Raw genomic sequence first — 18150 nt, 5'->3', positions numbered from 1 at the left:
GAAGAGGCGGGGCTTCTGACATTGACCTGGAAGTCGCCGCGCGACTCCCCGTCCTCTTTAGGTCCGGCCCTCGGGGAAGATGGCTGATGTGCAGGGCGCTGAAGTTAAAGTGGACTGCGGCGAGCCGAAACTGAGCAAAAAGTAAGTGTCGCTGCGGGTCATTATGCGATCGGAGAGTCTGGACTAGGAAGCGCCTCGAGGCTCCGGCCGGGATGGCTGTGCCTGGGGCCTTATTGCCGGTTCTCGTGGTTATGAACACGTTGGGACGCAGGCGCTGCGTCCCGAAACTACATCCCCCAAGCTGCCCGAGGGCCCCGCTGGTTGGGTCCTTCCTCCCTGTCGTACTCCTAGAGTAAGAGAATGCGGAGAACTGGGCGGCGACGGAGAAAAGCGAAATTTACTCTTTTCGCGGAGAAATGTGTTATTGTGCCACGCCCCGGTAAAGAAGTTGGAGAAATGATAAATACCCAGCTCTTCAGAAGGACCTTCAGGTTTTCCTTGGCCTCGCCAAGGCCATTCTGAACCTTTTGTATTAAAGGGATCATTCTAAAACTGTCGTGCAGCTATCTTTATTGGTTGGTCAGAGGATCTGTGAGAATTGAGTGAATCACCAATCAGCAGTATGGACTGTCTTATTTAGCCGAGTACACCAAGCTGCATTTAGTACTGCTGGAAGTATCTTTGTTAATCACCCCAAATCCTTGGAGTATAAAGGTAAATATAAATGAATTAAGATTGGCCTCCCTTTCACCGATTGTCCTTTGTATTCTCTTAATACTGCATTCCTCAACCGAAGTCCTTCATAGAACCTAGGCAGTGATAAGAGTGACTAATTGCTCAGTACTCCCAAAGATAGTACATAAATATAGTACCCTTCCAGGGGCATCGGAGAGAAGTTAGTTTCTTGCATTTAATGGCTGCCTTAGTGCATTTTTTTTACTTCTGTGTCTTAATTATTCTTGGAACTTCCTTTGTCAGAATCTTTAGTGAGCACCACTGTATGCCAGTTATTGTCTCCAAGTTTAAAAGCAGGCTGCCTGCCAGGTGATTCAGTTAAGGCCTCATTCATTTTAATGCAGTGAAGAACATGATCTCTGTCATTGTGTTGCCTTCCAGTGTTAATGTATAAGCTTAATGTAGTCCAAGACTCTTCCTGAAATTCTCCTTTCCTTCATTCCTAGAGCTCCAAACAAGTCTTTGACTCAGGTGCCTTTGTGGCTTATTTTTAGCTTTCTCTAGAGTTGGCAGTTGATGATGACATTTTGTATGTTTCACACTGCCATCTTTGTAGCTAGGTGTCTGATCTCCAGGAGAGAAACTGCATGTCAGGAGCTTGAGAAACACTGCCTTGTGTCCTGTCTCCTATTTCCTAGAATGTTGTAATCATTTGTACCTGTAAACCATTGATTGACTTATTATTGACTTGCGACCCCAGATAAGCATCTTTGTACCATAGCCAGGGCTCAGAACATTGTCAGTTACATGTGTAGCACAGTGAGTGTTAGATGGCTGCTGTCAGTTGAGAGGGTCTTGCATAAAATGGAACACTAAAAGGTTGTGTAACCTCCCCTTCTCCCCCAACCCAACCCATAACAGTAGGAGTGCTGGCTGGGGGTATATGGTACTGCCTGTCCCATCTGACACCACATCTCTGTTTCCTGTTAGGTGGTGGTAATCATTCTTAGGTGGTTCCAGGGTATTCTGCCATGTTGATGCAAGCCGCTGTAAGGCTTGTTAGGGGGTCCCTGCGCCAAACCTCCTGGGCACAGTGGGGGCAGAGGGAGCTGCGCCTGTGTCAACTTGCTCCTTTTACAACGATTCACAAGGACAAGCCACTTTCTGATAAAAGAAGGTTGGTGCCCTTTACCTTCTTTATTGCTCTAGAAGCAAAGGTCCTTCTTAATTAGTTTCTCATCTGTAAAGCCTCTGGCTGAGTTTTGGACTTGTTGCCAAGTAAATAGCCCTGCTACCTACTACCCAGACCAATAGTCCTTTCTCAGTTTTTCTTTAATAAATTCAAATTCTCACTCCATAAATTCTTGAGATGACATTTAGGTCTTATGCTAGAACAGTGCTGAGACAAAACGCTTGTATGAATAAAGAAGAATTTGTAACACCGATTATTTTCCCTTCCCTATCTTTCTGAAATTTCGTTGCTTCTGAGATTTAATTTGGTTAATAGTCTAAGTTCTTATTCCTAGAACCTTTCTGGATAACCCTTTTTACTGATTTGATTTAAATGGCAAAAACTGGTGCTGCTGCTAAGTCACTTCAGTTGTGTCTGACTCTGTGTGACCCCATAGACAGCAGCCCACCAGGCTCCCCAGACCCTGGGATTCTCAGGCAAGAACACTGGAGTGGGTTGCCATTTCCCTCTCCAATGCATGAAAGTGAAAAGTGAAAGTGAAGCTGCTCAGTCGTGTCCAACTCTAAGCGACCCCACGGACTGCAGCCCACCAGGCTCCTCCCATGGGATTTTCCAGGCAAGAGCACTGGAGTGGGTGCCGTTGCTGCTAGGAAGAACCAGATAGGCTTAGATGCTCCTGACTGAGTGACAGCACAATAAACCTAGCACATTCTGGAGAGGCGACTTTACAGCTGATACAAAACAGATCATACCCAGAGACACGTACTTTGGGGCCTCAGAGTCAGTTTTCTTACTTAAAAGACGGTCATTTCAAATCTCCATTTTTTAATTGAGTTATTCTAATTAAGAACGTGCCCTGAAACCAAACAATAGCAAGCATGATGAGGGATCATTTGCCATGGTTCATTATTATAGGATATTCATTTAACATTGGTGGTTTGAAAGAACAATGAGGCTATCCCTCTCTGCCCAAATCTGTTTGGTTTCTGAGTCTCAGCTAACAAGTATTAAAAGAGTTTGGATAGTGAGAGATTTGACCAGAAATTTAATCCACATCTGTAAAGTTTCTGTCCTTGAGGCAGGGTGTGAAGAGTTAAGACAGTGGGGCAATACCTAGAATAGTTCACATTTGCGTACTTTAATAAAGAATGCAGTTAGATGCTAGGGATGGGGGTTATCTCTTTGTGTATATTTCAGTCCTCACAACATTTAGGGAAGAAGATGTCTATTATTATTTTAAAGGAATAGCTTGAGTAATTGAGCACCTTGCTCAAGCACACCAAGTCAGGCTTTAGTCCTAGACAGTCTGGCTCCAAAGATGGTGCTCCCCTACACCATGCTGCCTTGTACACTGTCTACCCAATTGGTTGTCAAAGTCCAGCTCCTCTGGGGAAAGGCCAGTGCTGAGGGTCACTGTCAATGCATTGATCAATGCTGAGGGAGAGACTGTCAGAGGAGTGTCTCCCTGGACTTCGTCACCCCACCCCAGACTAATCCACTCCTTGTGGGAGGGCAGAGAGATGACAAAGCTAGGACTTTCACCTTACCACACATCACATCTAATGCTCTCAGAACTTCATGTTGTCCTCAGGATACCGAACAACTTAGTCCCTGGCCTCAAGGGGCTCCCAAGACTAATTAGCCTGAGAAAATCTTGGTGATTTTCTGTAAAACATTTTTTCCTATCCTGACTATAAACTAATATATGTAGGGTTTTCTTTGTCCTTGTGTATCTTGATTTTAGACGGGACCTAAGGCCAAGGACCTCCGACTGGAAAATAGACTGAGAAAAAGATCTTTCACATCTTGCTTCTAAGTTTATTTTTTCCTGTCTATTTCATGTATAGAGTTTAGTAACTAAGAGATAACCGTGGGGGTGTGGAACTGGACAAGTGTGTTTCCCTGGGCAGTTGATATTTTTGGTAATTGGTGATGGGGCAGAACGTAGGGGACTCTTCAGGCACCTGTTACATTGAACACTTTCATCTTCCTGACAGTGAGCTAAAGAGACGCCTGAAAGCTGAGAAGAAAATAGCGGAGAAGGAGGCCAAGCAGAAGGAGCTTAGTGAGAAGCAGCTGAGTCAGGCCGCCGCCACCAATCACAGTGCTGATGATGGTGTGGCTGCGGAGGAGGAGAGCTTGGACCCAAATGTGAGTTCTCGGGATGACTGCCCTCCCTGGGCTCGGGGCAGCTTCTGATGAGAATTGGACAGGTTCCCCGGGAAGAGACAGTAGGAGGGACCAGTGACTGGCGGGATAAACAGGAACTGGGGCAGGCACTGGGACTGATGAGGGGGGCCCACCACTCCATCTGGTTGAAGGCACAGTCCCTGTGCATCTTTCTTGTCTTTTCTTGCTTAACATTCGAGAAAATCCAGTACTTTCAGGTGGCTGCTACTCCTTGGAGTTAGCTGGACCTTACAGCAACCCTGGTGGCTTCCCTGGTAGCTCAGACGGTAAAGCGACTGCATGCAATTCGGGAGACCTGGGTTCTATTCCTGGGTCAGGAAGATCCCCTGGAGAAGGAAATGGCAATCCACTCTAGCACTCTTGCCTGGAAAATCCCATGGATGGAGGAGCCTGATAGGCTACAGTCCATGGGGTCGCAAAGAGTTGGACACACTGAGCGACTTCACTTTCACTTTATAGCAACCCTAGAGAAAATCTCTCCCTACAGGTGGCCTGGGGGGGGTTATTTTAGCTGAGAGATTGGCAAACCGTGGTCCCACCATCCCTGTCACTCCTCCCTAGTTCTGTAAGTAAAATTGTGCTGAAACACAGCCATGCCCATTGTTTACATGTCTTAAGGCTGTTTTCACACTACAACCTTGAGTAGTTGACTAGTTGCATCAGAAAATGTTTGCTGACCCCTGATACAGAATATTCCGTGTTTTCATACCTCCAGGCCCATGGGTGTGCCTTGGGGAAAAGTCTGGTGTGTGACCAGGGATAGGAAAGTAGGAGAAGTGACTCAGTAGGCAGATGTGTCTCCAGAAGTGGTAACCAGCGCCACCCACACCAATTAAACTTACTGTTTTAGTGAATTTCCTGGCAGTCCAGTGGTTAGGTCTCTGAGCTTCTACTGCTGGGGGCCGTCCCCCGACCCAAAAAAAAAAAAAACAACTTATTTAGACAAAAATGTGGTTTTTCTTTTTGTCACATCTTGGCATTTTGGAATTCTAGTCTTTATTCCCAGCTATATATCTGGCCACCCTGCATATTTAAGTGCAAATCTCACTCCATAGCCAATCCTTGATTTCAAGGCTGGGGAGAGCTTGGTTAAAGAAACCTCACTGTATTGGGACCCCTCTGAGGCAGAATACTGAACGCCGCTAGACCGGCCACTGGTCTAACTGGGCTCAACTTCTCAGAAGCTCTTTTGTTTTTTTAACAGCAATACTTCAAAATCCGAAGCCAAGCAATCCACCAGCTGAAGGTCAGTGGGGAAGATCCATACCCACACAAGTTCCATGTGGACATCTCGCTCACTCACTTCATCCAAGAGTACAGTCACCTGCAGCCTGGGGACCACCTGACTGACATCACCTTAAAGGTGGCAGGTAGGAAGACTCCCTGGCAATTTGCTGGGCTCCCGCAGCAGGCAGGCCTCTGCAGTTGCTCAGAGGAACGTCTGGGGTGGTCTTGCTCTCTAGGAGCTTGTGCCTGAGACTGCATTCCTAGAGACGGTGCCATTATGTCTGTTCACAGAAGGTAGAGCAGCTCTGAGGCATGAGGCCACATTCCAGCGCCGAGGCTGCAGAGGAAAGGGCATTCTTTGTGGGGGACCCCTGACCTGGTGCTGCTTCTTGTTCATAGTCCTTTATGAGACTTTATCCCGCCGGTGGGAACCATGCCCTAAGAAGCTCCTGAAAATTCGGATCTGTGTCCCTAGACTGCTATACACTAGGCTATATTTCTAGGGGACTCTTATTTTGTGTAGGATCTTCTCCTTAATTCAAAAAAGAATTAAATCTTGTCTTTCATTTATACCCCACAAAAATATTTCTATATAAAACTACCAGTTGTAGAAAATTTAGAATGTTGAAGCATTCAGAGAGGCAAAGAGAGAAAAGTTTAATTACCCATAATCTCACCACCTAAAGAGAACCCCTGCCAATACTTAAATGCCCCCCAAATATGTTTTATCTTTGCTTTTTTGACACTTTTTCTCAAATTTCTTTTTTTTATCTTTTTTATACTTTGATTTTTTAATTTTATCCTCCTTTCCAGATTTTCTTAAGGCATTACGTGTTTTATTTATTCAGTCTTCCTTCCTTCTAATTTAGGCTTCATTTCTGAGATGGTTTTTTACTTTATTTTCTAATTTTTCCATGCCATCTCATTTCTTAGTTTTTCTAACTCTGATTTGTATTCTTTCATATTTTGTATCATATTCAAATGTCTTTCAGGTTGTGAAATAGAACTCTTTCCTTTTTCCTGAGCATGTCTTTCTCAAGTGCTTTCATTGTCTGTGGAGATGTTATTCTTGTTACTCTGTTTCTAAATTTAATATTGGTGTTTGACCTTGGTTTTTTTTATTGATAGGCAAGAAATAGATTTATTAATATAAGATGCTTATAAGAGATACACATGAGCAGGCAAGAGAGCTCTGCTGTGATGTTTTGTTTTTTTATTTTAAATGTGAGATTTTTTTTTTTTTCCTGAATATTAAAAGGAAGCTCAGGGGACTTCTTGGTGGTCCAGTGGCTAAGACTCTGCTCCCAACACAGGAGGCCCAGGTTCAATCCCTGATTGGGTCCCACATGTTGCAACTAAAGACCCCACATGTGGCAGCTAAGACCTGACAGAGCCAAATAAATATTTTTTTTAAAGGGAGGGGTGGGGAGCTTGGTTCAGATCGCTTTTCTAGTTTTACTGAGATCTCTCTTCTGTTTTTTTTTTGTGTGTGTGAAGCATTCAGAAATACAGCAACTTGCTTTCTGGGAGTTTCAGTCTCTTCTCCCTCCTTGCTTTTGTTGGACTTTCTCTGTTTTCTCGGTCTTGTTCAGTTTGGGGGGGCCTTGTCCCAGGAGAGATCCCTGGCCGTTGAATTTAGAGAGTTCTTGGGGGCTCTACTAAAAGGCTTCATCCCCTAGACTTTCCTGGTGCGCAGCCCGCAGTACTCACTTGTATGGCAGTGAGCTGCAGTCCTTTACTTAGCCCTGCCGCATTTTCCAGTGAATACCTGTGGTTTTGGGGGAGACTTCCCGTTCTCAGACCTGTCAGAGACCCCATTGATTCCCATAGCTTTTTCCTCTTGGGGTCCTTGGTGGTTTTTACCCATGCTCCTATTGGGGGATTCTTGGAATATCTTCCCACGTAATTTTGCTGTAAATTTTGGCCATGGCTTTTTGCCCTCCCCTGTCTAATTGTGCTTTCTCTTTTTATGTGGGGATTGAGGAAGATCCAAAAACACTGCCACCAACATTCTGGGAATCCATTGAGCACCTTTTAAAACCAGATCTTCCTACACATTCTTTAAGTGGTTTGAATGGGAAGCCAACTTTGTGCTGTAGAAAAGGGCAGGGCTTAGGCCCCGGGCTACAATCAAATTGCTCTAGTTTATGTTCTGCCTGGATGTGAAAAATGCAGAGGGAACTTTTTTGGCACTGACACCATGAAATAGCTTCTGTCAGTATTTCTGCTGTTCTTTCTCTAGGTAGGATCCATGCCAAAAGAGCTTCTGGAGGAAAGCTCATCTTCTATGACCTTCGAGGAGAGGGGGTCAAGTTGCAAGTCATGGCCAATTCCAGGTATATAGAAATACCATTTACAGGCCTTTCTCGATTGGCCCAGAGCAACATGACAGAGAACAAAGTCCATGTGGTCTTCTTTTCTTGTTGGAAATAAAAGTTAAAGGGAATGTTGTAAGGTGGGGAAAATAAAATAGCCCTCTGGTCACCTAGAGACTGACACCTGTTCTTGGGTTGTGTGACAGACATTTGACCTTGATCTAGGAGTCGTCTTAGATTCACAGTAACAGTTTAGCAAGGGTTCTAAAGTTAAACCAGAGGTCAGTTTTAATCTGGAATATTGTATACTGAGTTAAATTTTCCATTCATTCAGGAATTACAAATCTGAAGAAGAATTTATTCGTATTAACAACAAACTGCGCCGGGGAGACATAATTGGAGTCCAGGGCAATCCTGGGAAAACCAAGAAGGGTGAGCTAAGCATCATCCCCTATGAAATCACACTGCTGTCTCCTTGCCTGCACATGTTACCTCATCTTCACTTCGGCCTCAAAGACAAGGTGAATTCTTGTGGCCTTCTGGCTCTGATTCTACCATACCATTGAATGGAACACATCAGTGATTCCTCTCTGTTCCTTCTCATTTAGGAAACACGATATCGTCAGAGATACTTGGACTTGATCCTGAATGACTTTGTGAGGCAGAAATTTATCATCCGCTCTAAGATCATCACGTATATAAGAAGTTTCTTGGATGAATTGGGATTCCTAGAGGTGATGGAGAGTTCTTACCTGACATGAGCTGCCTTGCGGTGCCTGCCTCTTACTCTTCCTTCCCTTCCCTTCCCCACAGGCACATCCTGTGTCAGTATGCTTCATGCTCAATGAAAAGTCCTCTTTCTTGCCCCTATTTGGAAGGTAGGACAGGACTGCAAAGATAATGAACACAGCAGAGGGCCAGTCACATGCTAATGATGCCATGTTCAATATGTTGCCAACTCGTTTTGCTTTTTTGTAGAATTAAAAGTATTTTTCTTAATTTTTATTCAACTTCTTTAAACTGAAAGATGTTGTTTAGGAAGAATTTTAGAACAAAAAATTTCAATATTTTCTAATTGTATGAGAAATACGAGTACATGTTACCATAAAACAAATTTAGATAATAAAGAAGTAAGTAGAACAAAACTGAAAGTCCCCTTTCATTTTTTCCCAACTAATTTCCCTCTCCAAACATGCATTTGAATATGTATCCTTCCTTGCCGTTTACTGTGTATATTTATATACATACCAATGCATGTTGCAGATGGGGTACCTGTGTAAATGTTTTAGAAGGGTTTTACTCTTTGTTTTAAACATAAATGAAATCACATTGTATATATTATAATGGACCTCTCCACCCCCAACATATTCTAGGACCCTTTGCATGTCCGTGTGTGTGTGTGTGTGTGCGTGTGTGTGTGCGTGTGTGTGCGTGTGTGTGTGTGTGTGTGTGTGTTCCTTTTTGATACTTTATAATTATTTCCTCTGTTGGTAGTTTAAGTTTCTGATTTTCTTTGATAATATTTTAGTGAACATCTTTGTACATGTGCAAACGTACAAGTGTTTCTGTATGCTGGATTTATGTCAAAGGATATAAGCCATTACATTTTTAATAAATACTGCAAATTGAACTCAAGAAAGGGCATACCCATTTAGAGTCCTACTGACAGCTTGTGAAAGTTTATGATACTGTGTTAATGGTGTTTGGTATTAATAGAAAGAGACACTATACTAGAAAATCAGGCTGGCTCTGCTTTTTTGTCAAGTGCCTGCATATTACCATTGAACTTGTCTTTTACTTGGGATATAGTAGACTATCCCAGTCAAAGCATGAGCCATCCCCTCAAACTAGAGGAGCTCCGTCTGTAAACTAAACGTTTTTCCCTCTCTTTTAGATTGAAACTCCCATGATGAACATCATCCCAGGGGGAGCTGTGGCCAAGCCTTTTATCACCTACCACAATGAGCTGGACATGAATTTATATATGAGAATTGCTCCGGAACTTTACCATAAGGTAATCAATAAAAGATGCCCTGTGTCCTTAGAGAAGCAGAAGGCTGAAAAACATTGGCTAGACAGGTACAGTCAGAAATAGAGGAACAGTGAGGGTAGAACAACAGAAGAGTTCTAAATGTCGAGTTTGTGAGTGTTACATTTCTGGAATTTATCTACAGGATCAGTAGAGCCTTCTCTAAGGGCAAAGGGACTGTCTTTCCTAGATGGACAGATCTTCCTAACCTACTTTGTTTCCCATAAAACTTTTTTAAGTTTATAATTCTTATATTAAATCTGATTTTAGTCTTTTGTTGAGAAATGAGTTGAGTCTCTGCCTGAAAGTTGGAAATATCCTCAAATCACCAGAATAAATATCAAAGACTATGTCATTGGTTGCAAACAACAAAAACTGTTACAGTATTTAAGTAAAAGAAAAATGTATCCAAATATACAGGGAAGTTCACAATTTCCAGGAGGATCAGAGAATCGGGCTTGGAGACCACACAATTCGAATGGTTCTGAATCATATCAGGGCTGTCCCCGTGAAGAACCCAGTATCTTCCATTTGGGAACTTAGCACAGCTCATAAGCGTGCTGTGAGGCACAGGTCATTGCCATTAGGACCTCCACAGTTACTGCCTTTATAAGCCAGATACCTCTGGCCCCTTCACCCCAGGAGATTCTTGCTATATCTGCATCCTCTTTGCACGTGGAAGTCTCACAGATGGGTCTGACCGGGGAGCTTGGGTCATGTGTCTGCACCCTGACCTCCAAGAGGCATCTTATAGAAGCTTACACAAGATGGGGGACACCCCAGGGAAGAGTATTCAGTGTTCCTGGGCAGCCAGAATGAATTATAATTATCCACAAAGACCTGAAGAGAGTAGGGCATTCAGCGTTTAGGTGGAGACCTGAAAGCATGGCTTGAGCTGTGAAAACCAAGTTACAACTTCTGTAGACAGAAACTTTCCCCAGCCAGACAAGACTGGCTGCCGTGACCATGACTGTGGCCATGTGTTACTAGATGCTGGTGGTTGGTGGCATCGACCGGGTTTATGAAATTGGACGCCAGTTCCGGAATGAAGGAATTGATTTGACTCACAATCCTGAGTTCACCACCTGTGAATTCTACATGGCCTATGCCGACTATCATGATCTTATGGAAATCACAGAAAAGATGATTTCAGGTGACCCCCCCCCCCCACCCCGCTCCCTTTGTCTTTCCAACGTGTCTGGAGGACTGGTGTGCTGCCTTCAATTGGACTTGCTGTTGGTCCTCTTTAAATGACACGTTTCTTTCCCAGGGATGGTGAAACACATTACAGGCAGTTACAAGGTCACCTACCATCCAGATGGCCCAGAAGGCCAAGCCTATGAGATTGACTTCACCCCGCCCTTCCGGAAAATCAGCATGGTAGAAGAGCTTGAGAAAGCCCTGGGCATGAAGCTGCCAGAAACGAACCTCTTCGAAACTGAAGGTAAAGTGAAGCACTCCTCCAGTTGTAGGGCCCTCCTTCCTGTTCAGCTCTGAATTAGATTAGGTCAGGAGTAGAATTCCCCGTGTAATTCTTACATTGGGGTGGTATTGTGATGGTGTGATGTCTTCTGTCCCAACTTGTATGTTTGTATTACAGAAACTCGCAGAATCCTTGATGATATCTGTGTGGCAAAAGATGTCGAGTGCCCTCCACCCCGGACCACCGCCAGGCTGCTTGATAAGGTGGGAGGCCGGGCACTGGCAGTAGATGCCCACATCCAGTGGAAATGCACCCTGCTCCCTGTGAAGGAGAACTCTGCCATAGAGAATTAACTTCCCTAGCTTCACAGGAATGCTCTAGAGAAAGGAGAGAACAAGTGTTAAATCCCTGCTGTGCTAAGCTCTCTGCCAAATAGTTACATTTGTTACCTTAGTGAATCCTTACCAACCTTTCAGCAGCTTAAGATAAACCTCTGTAGCATCAGGTGTGGACAGGAGTCCTCTGCCACCAGAACTGAGCCTATCAAAATGGCATTTGAAAGGGCTCTAGCTGTGCTCTGTTTTTTCCTTCAGCTTGTCGGGGAGTTCCTGGAAGTGACGTGCATCAATCCTACCTTCATCTGTGATCACCCGCAGATAATGAGCCCTCTGGCCAAATGGTAAGGCAGACTGCAGTGTCTCAGTTACCTGTTGCTGCATGATAACCTCAGAACTTAGTGACATAAAGCAGTTTATTCTTAAGAGTGTGTGGGCTCACAGGGTTGTCTTTCTGCCCTATGTGGTGTTGGTGAGGGTAACTCAAGTGGCTTTTTTCACCTGGGAATTCGGCCAGCGTGCCTTGCATCCCCCTGCAGGGGATTCTCCTCCTCCAGAGCCTCTTCTCTGGCAGCAGAGCCAGGGCTCCAAGTGGAATCATTCTGAAAGACTAAATCCTGGTGTGCAAACACACACCAAGCCTCTGCTGATGTCCCACTGGCCAGAGCAAGTCACCCAGGCAGCCCAGAGTCGGTATGGCAGGGCATGAATATGGCGGGTTTGCTTCGGGGTCCCAGTCTACTGCATAGGTCTGTTGTAAGATAATTCAAGCTTCCTTGTCTCTAACCGTCCTCGGTAATGTAGCAGATGATTCAGTGCTGAGGATGCATACAGGCTTCAGGTCACAGTCAGAAACAGTTTTGAGTCAACCAGATTTCAGGAGTTCTTGTGCTTGTACCACACGTTCTGTTTATTCAGCCTCCCCGGTGGTCTGTCCCCAGGCACCGCTCTAAAGAGGGTCTGACTGAGCGCTTTGAGCTGTTTGTCATGAAGAAGGAAATATGCAATGCCTACACTGAGCTGAACGACCCTGTGCGACAGCGCCAGCTCTTTGAAGAACAGGCCAAGGTAAGGAGGGAGCTCACCAGAAGACACCTGCCTTCACCCTGGTCTGTGTCTGGCCTGCAACTCCTGCTGACGAGGACAGAAATGAGGCTGAAAGCCACGGGCCTCACAGGAGGAGGTCACATTTCAAGATGGAGAACTTGACCAGTTTGGGCCCTAGAATTTCTGTATAAATGGGGCTCAGGCGTGATGATCTGTGGGGGGAGTGTGACGCTTTTTTGACGAGGATGTTACGTTTTCTTAAATGGTACATTTATCGAGGTGGCCTAGGGATGGGAACACAGCACCCACAGGCTGCCTGCATTAGCGTTGCCACTGATGGGTGGTTCAGGAAATGGGAGAGACACTGTTGGGAATAATCAGTCTCTGAAAATCAACTTCACTGGACTCACAGAGCCCCAGGCTGTGGAGGTATTTCCATTTGGCAGAGAAGTTCGCATATGTTCTGGGATACGGTTCATCAGTCTTGACCTTCAGGTCTTCGAAAGAAATGGCTCCATCCTAGAGTTCCTGGGAAGCTAGTTTCCAGCAAGTGCTGGGTGTCCAGAGCAGCGCTGGGATGGAAACGCCTCTGGCAGTTTCCACGGGCTCACTCAGACGCCAGAGCGCGCAGCCCGGAACAGTGTCACTGTGTGCTTCTGTCCTCTAGGCCAAGGCCGCTGGCGACGATGAGGCCATGTTCATAGACGAAACCTTCTGCACCGCCCTGGAGTACGGACTGCCCCCCACGGGCGGCTGGGGCATGGGCATCGACCGCGTCACCATGTTTCTTACAGACTCCAATAACATCAAGGTACCCGGCAGCCCTGGAGGGGCACCGCCATGTGCACCAGTGTCAGAAGCGTGGCCTGGCAGGCCTGGAGCGCAGGGGAAGGGCGTTGGGCTGGGAGGAGGGGCAGGCGGAGAGGTTACCGGTGACTTCACAAGAGGACCGCCAGGGCATCTGGTTGTACAAAATTAGGGGGATTCTACCCAAGGCAGAAGAAATACCAATTGTTTGCATTTCTTAAGGATCCAAGGAACATACTGAGCCATCTTCATGCATTACCTCATTTAACTTAAGTCAACCTGGGACATGTAGAAACTGTTGCTCTCCCCATATTTACAGATGAAGAAATCATTTGGAGAGAACCTCTCTGTTTATTATTCTTTTGATATCGTGACCTCGGCAGTGCTGTGCATTTTCCTTTTTAATATTTACTTGTTTGGCTCTGGGTCTCAGTTGCAGCATGCGAGATCCTTTAGTTGTGCATTTCTTCTTTTCCGCTGTTTGTAACTGAGAGGGACTGAACTGAAATGAAACAACACAACACAGATCTCCAGGTTTTGGTGATAACAGTAACGGGGGCGGGTCAGTGGGGAGGAGTGGGTGGATGGGCAGGAAAAAGTGCTTAGCTTCAGAATCCATTCTCTCTCCTGTAGGAAGTGCTTCTGTTTCCTGCCATGAAACCTGAAGACAAGAAGGAGAATGTAGCCACCACGGATGTCCCGGAAAGCACAGCACCTGGCACTTCTGTCTAGAAAACAGTAATGGCGAGTCGTGTGACGGGCATTTTTGCATTTCTGTAATCAGGGACTGTGAGGAAATTCCTGTGTGTGTTGCTGTCTATTTGACTATCACATTTCACTTCAGCCGCCAAAAGCGAGAAGAGGAATCAAGAATTCCTTTTTACTCCTTGTTACCAAATAAACCATTTGTCTCTACTCTTGTCTCATCGCTCTTTTTACTTTTGAAATGTCATCTTATCTCCCAGACAACTGACCTAATGAATGTTTAGAATTATACCACTTTACTCATTCAACAAATTTTTCTAGGTGACATCTAAGTGGAAATCTAGAAACAGAGATCTGAGTGGAAAAGCATAGTCCAGACCAGAGGGCTGCATTTTTGAGGAGCTCCAAAGGGGTGTGGAATGACCAGAAAGGAGTAAGTAAAGCTCAATGAGGGGCCAAATCATGCAGGCACCTGTAAGCCATGCAAAGGAGTATGTGTTTTATCATGAGGGAGGTAAGAAGCCATTGGAGGGTTATGAGCAGTGTTTTTCAAAGACTGTCCTAGTTAGTATGTGGATAGCAAGAGTGAGAGAGAGTTAACTCTGCATTTGCAGGCTGAGGAGGACATGATGGCTTATTTTGGATGGTATAAAATGATGGTGATGGTTATGAGTTACTGGAGTTTGCTTGTGTTCCTGAGGTCAGAATCTGTTTGATAATGTGGGCTGTGAGAAGAGGAATCAAATAATTTCAAGGTTTTAGGCCTAACCACCTGGAAAGTAGAGTTGTCATTGACTTGAGATGGAAAAAATTTGAAGGGCAGGTTTGAGAAGGAAGGTTGAGTGTGGTTTTGGACGTATGAAACATGTTTGTTAGATGTTGGGTGATAAGAGTGAGTAGGATGTCGACTAGTGAATCTGGTGTGTTCATATTTTCAATTCAGTGAAAAAAAACGAGCTGGGCAGAAAGAGTTAATTTAAAAAGTCCAAGATTAGCACAGCAATCCAAGAGGAAGACAACAGCAGTTTGTCCGAAGGACTAGGGTTTTGCCATAAAAGTAGAACTGGGTGAATTCAAGAGAGAGATCAACAGAACTTGGTAACAGATTATATATTGGATTATAATATGAGGGTGAAGGGAAAGGAAATGACAAGGTGATTCACTTTTCAATTTATGCAACTAGATGAACGGTGGTACTAATCCTTGAGATAACTCTGGAAGATGATTCCCCCACAAAAAATCTTTTAAAAAAACTAGAAGAGTCACAGATTAAACACTTTAGAGAGAGGAACAGGATACGTATCTTTGGAGGAGTAAGGAACTTACCCTTCCTCTGATCTAGAAAAAAAGAATGGGAGTCAATTAAGCTGCACTTCTCTAGCTTTGGAGGGATAATATGAAAAGTAAATTCTCTCTCATCTTTCAGTTCAGTTCAGTCGCTCAGTCGTGTCCGACTCTTTGCGACTCCATGAATCGCAACACGCCAGGCCTCCCTGTCCGTCACCAACTCCCGGAGTTCACTCAGACTCATGTCTCATCTTTAGGAATTGAGGTATACAACTGCCAAATGGTACAGACTCCTGAACTATTCAGACAGCTATACTATATACTACTACATATTACTAGTAATACGTATTACTGACAATCTGAAGGTTTTAGACCTGAACTGTTAATAAATAAGCCATGAGCCACATGCGGCTATTGCACATTTGAAATGTGGCTGGTCAGAATTGAGATGTACTGTAACTTCACCTGGCTCAGACTGTAAAGTGTTTGCCTACAATGTGGGAGATCCGGGTTCGATTCCTGGGTCGGGAAGATCTCGTGGAGAAGGAAATGGCAACCCACTCCATTACTCTTGCCTGGAAAACTCCATGGACAGAGGAGCCTGGTAGGCTACAGTCCATGGGGTCGCAAAGAGTCGTACACGACTGAGCGACTTCAATGTCAATGTCAATGTAAGTGTAATATACAAACCAGACTTCTGAAACTTACAATGGAAAAAATATAAAATACCTCAATATCTTTTTTAAAAAGTTGATTACACGCTGAAATATGTTGTATATGTCAGGTTAAATAAAACATCGTTTTAAGTTCATCTATTTTGAGTTTTTAAAATGTAGAAATTTTTAAGTTACATATCTGGCTCGAATTATATTTCTACTGGATAGCAGCGTTTTAGACAAAAATTTAATGTTCCAAGATACGTCATTCTACTCTTGGAATCTATTCTTTCGCACACCATCAGCTTCCCGAGCCCCTTTGACTGATACGCACAGCGCCGGAAGTCGGATCTGACCCTCCCGCCTAGCTCCGCCCCCTAAGTGACTACAAAGGCCGGAGTGCACGGTGTGTCGCCTCTTAGTGACGTCACGTCCGCTGCGCCGCCCACGGTCCGTCGGCTCCCTTCGACGGCGTGTGTCGAAGAGGTGGGAGGGTCTCAGAGAGTGTCAGGGAGCCGAGGGCGCGCGAGGCGGAGGTGGGGCGGTGGGGGTCCTCGTGGCTTCTGGGTCAGGTTCCAGTGTCTGACTTTCCCAAGCTCCGTTTGTGTGGGGAGAGGACGTGAGAACAGTACCTCTCCCACCACGCGTCCGGTGGTAAAAGGCGGCTCCTTTAGTGGAAATACCGCCCTCCCGGCGCGGAGAGCCCCCGCTGCGGGCGAGCGCGGAACGCGTGGCGGTGTTGCAGCGTCCTACAGAACCAAAGAGGGCAGGCACCCACCTAGTCCCGGCTGCAGGGGCCCGGAGTCTCCTGTTGACTGGACACCTTGGCCCTACCCGGACCTCTTGAGGGTGTTGAGCCGGGAGCTGAGGGAAGTAGGCTTCCCTTCAACCCGTCGAAAAGGGCTTTTCGCCCCTGGCCCTAACTTTCTTTGAAAAGGAAGTGGTCTCTTCCATTTTGCAACTGTTAAAACATGCAATCTTGTGGGCAAAGAACTGTCTAACAGCTGATCTTTTGTTTCATATAAAAAATTATTCACGTTCTAGGAGAGAGTGGATTTGAATTTTAGTGAATAAAAGCAAAACTTTTATTCATTTCAACTACTGGGCACGCTCATCCTGACAGCACCGAGAATGTGATGATACAAGTTCTGGGCTGCTGCTTCATAGAGAGTCAGCGTTTCTTCTGGCAAGTTCTGTCTTCCTTGGCTATTATGGTTTGTGTACCTATGATTTAATTTCAGGTGGGTACCGGAGTATCTGCCTTCATAAAGTATACTGCCTTCTGATGCTCCTCGCCCCCTCGGAATGAGAGGGAAATCTTTTCCAAACGGAGGATTCAAGGCTTACCCATGCCTTTCTTTTGCTCTAACAAATACAAGGTTTATGCTGCGAGAGCTCCCTGGCGGTCTAGAGGTTAGGATCCGCTTTTTTTCCTGCAATGGTCCAGTTTCAATCCCTACTTAAGGGAACTTGTGGTTGTGGTTTAGTCACTAAGTCGTGTCCGACTCCTGCGACCCCATGGGCTGTAGATCTCCAGGCTCATCTCTGTCCGAATACTGGAGTCAGTTTGAGCTAAAGACCCCGCAAACCAGCCCGTGGGGCAAAAAAAAACTTACGATGGTTCTCTGACTTACAATTTATGTCAGTTCGGCAATGGCAATCCACTCCAGTACTCTTGCCTGGGAAATCCCATGGACAGAGGGGCCTGGTGAGCTACAGTTCATGGGGTTGCGAAGAGTCAGACACGACTGAGCGCCTTCACTTTCGCTTTTCACTTTCATTCACTGGAGAAGGAAATGGCAACCCAATCCGGTGTTCTTGCCTGGAGAATCCCAGGGATGGAGGAGCCTGGTGGACTGCCGTCTATGGGGTCGCACAGAGTCGGACACGACTGACGTGACTTAGCAGCAGCAGCAGCCGCCAGATTCTTAATTTAAATCACTATGATCTGATGTACTATGACCGTTTATTGAAATAACAACCCACACATCAGAACAGTTAAATGATAAACTGAAGCATATTAGAATTTTTAAAAGTTGGGTCAAAAACCAATTCCAATTGGGCAGCACCAAAGCAGAAGTAGTTAGGAGCCCTCTGCAGACAGGAGGCAAGGTAGACTGTTATAGAAAAAGTGCAGAAACGAAAGAAGAAATCATTTGATTGGCTACAGCTGGAAGCCTAGCTGACAGCTGTTGGTTGGTTGTCCTTAGCAGTTTTGATATGGTGACCTTAAGGTATTTACACACTTAGGTCTTGGTTTGC

At 45.3% G+C, this 18150-nt stretch overlaps 1 protein-coding gene across 2 annotated transcripts; it reads left to right on the top strand.

The window, feature by feature from the left end:
- The first annotated feature begins 79 nt into the window (after nt 1–79).
- On the top strand, nt 80–14129 carry KARS1 (lysyl-tRNA synthetase 1). 2 transcript variants are annotated; one of them, XM_068991938.1, is made up of 15 exons: nt 82–141; nt 1666–1852; nt 3865–4018; nt 5262–5427; nt 7527–7620; nt 7934–8120; nt 8208–8333; nt 9494–9613; nt 10619–10781; nt 10899–11072; nt 11229–11314; nt 11645–11730; nt 12328–12454; nt 13101–13244; nt 13874–14129. In XM_068991938.1, the coding sequence occupies exons 2-15, from the start codon at nt 1707–1709 to the stop codon at nt 13970–13972; spliced, it is 1872 nt and encodes a 623-aa protein (XP_068848039.1). In that variant the 5' UTR covers nt 82–141; nt 1666–1706; the 3' UTR covers nt 13973–14129. The 2 variants fall into 2 exon arrangements, with proteins under 2 accessions (XP_068848040.1, XP_068848039.1); XM_068991939.1 differs by lacking the exon at nt 1666–1852 and having other exon boundaries at nt 80–141.
- The last annotated feature ends 4021 nt before the right edge of the window (nt 14130–18150 follow it).

The sequence above is a fragment of the Capricornis sumatraensis genome, chromosome 20, assembly GCF_032405125.1.
Source record: "Capricornis sumatraensis isolate serow.1 chromosome 20, serow.2, whole genome shotgun sequence".
Taxonomy (NCBI): domain Eukaryota; kingdom Metazoa; phylum Chordata; class Mammalia; order Artiodactyla; family Bovidae; genus Capricornis; species Capricornis sumatraensis.
Note: the sequence above shows the minus strand (reverse complement) of the source record. Positions and strands in the feature narration are given on the sequence as shown.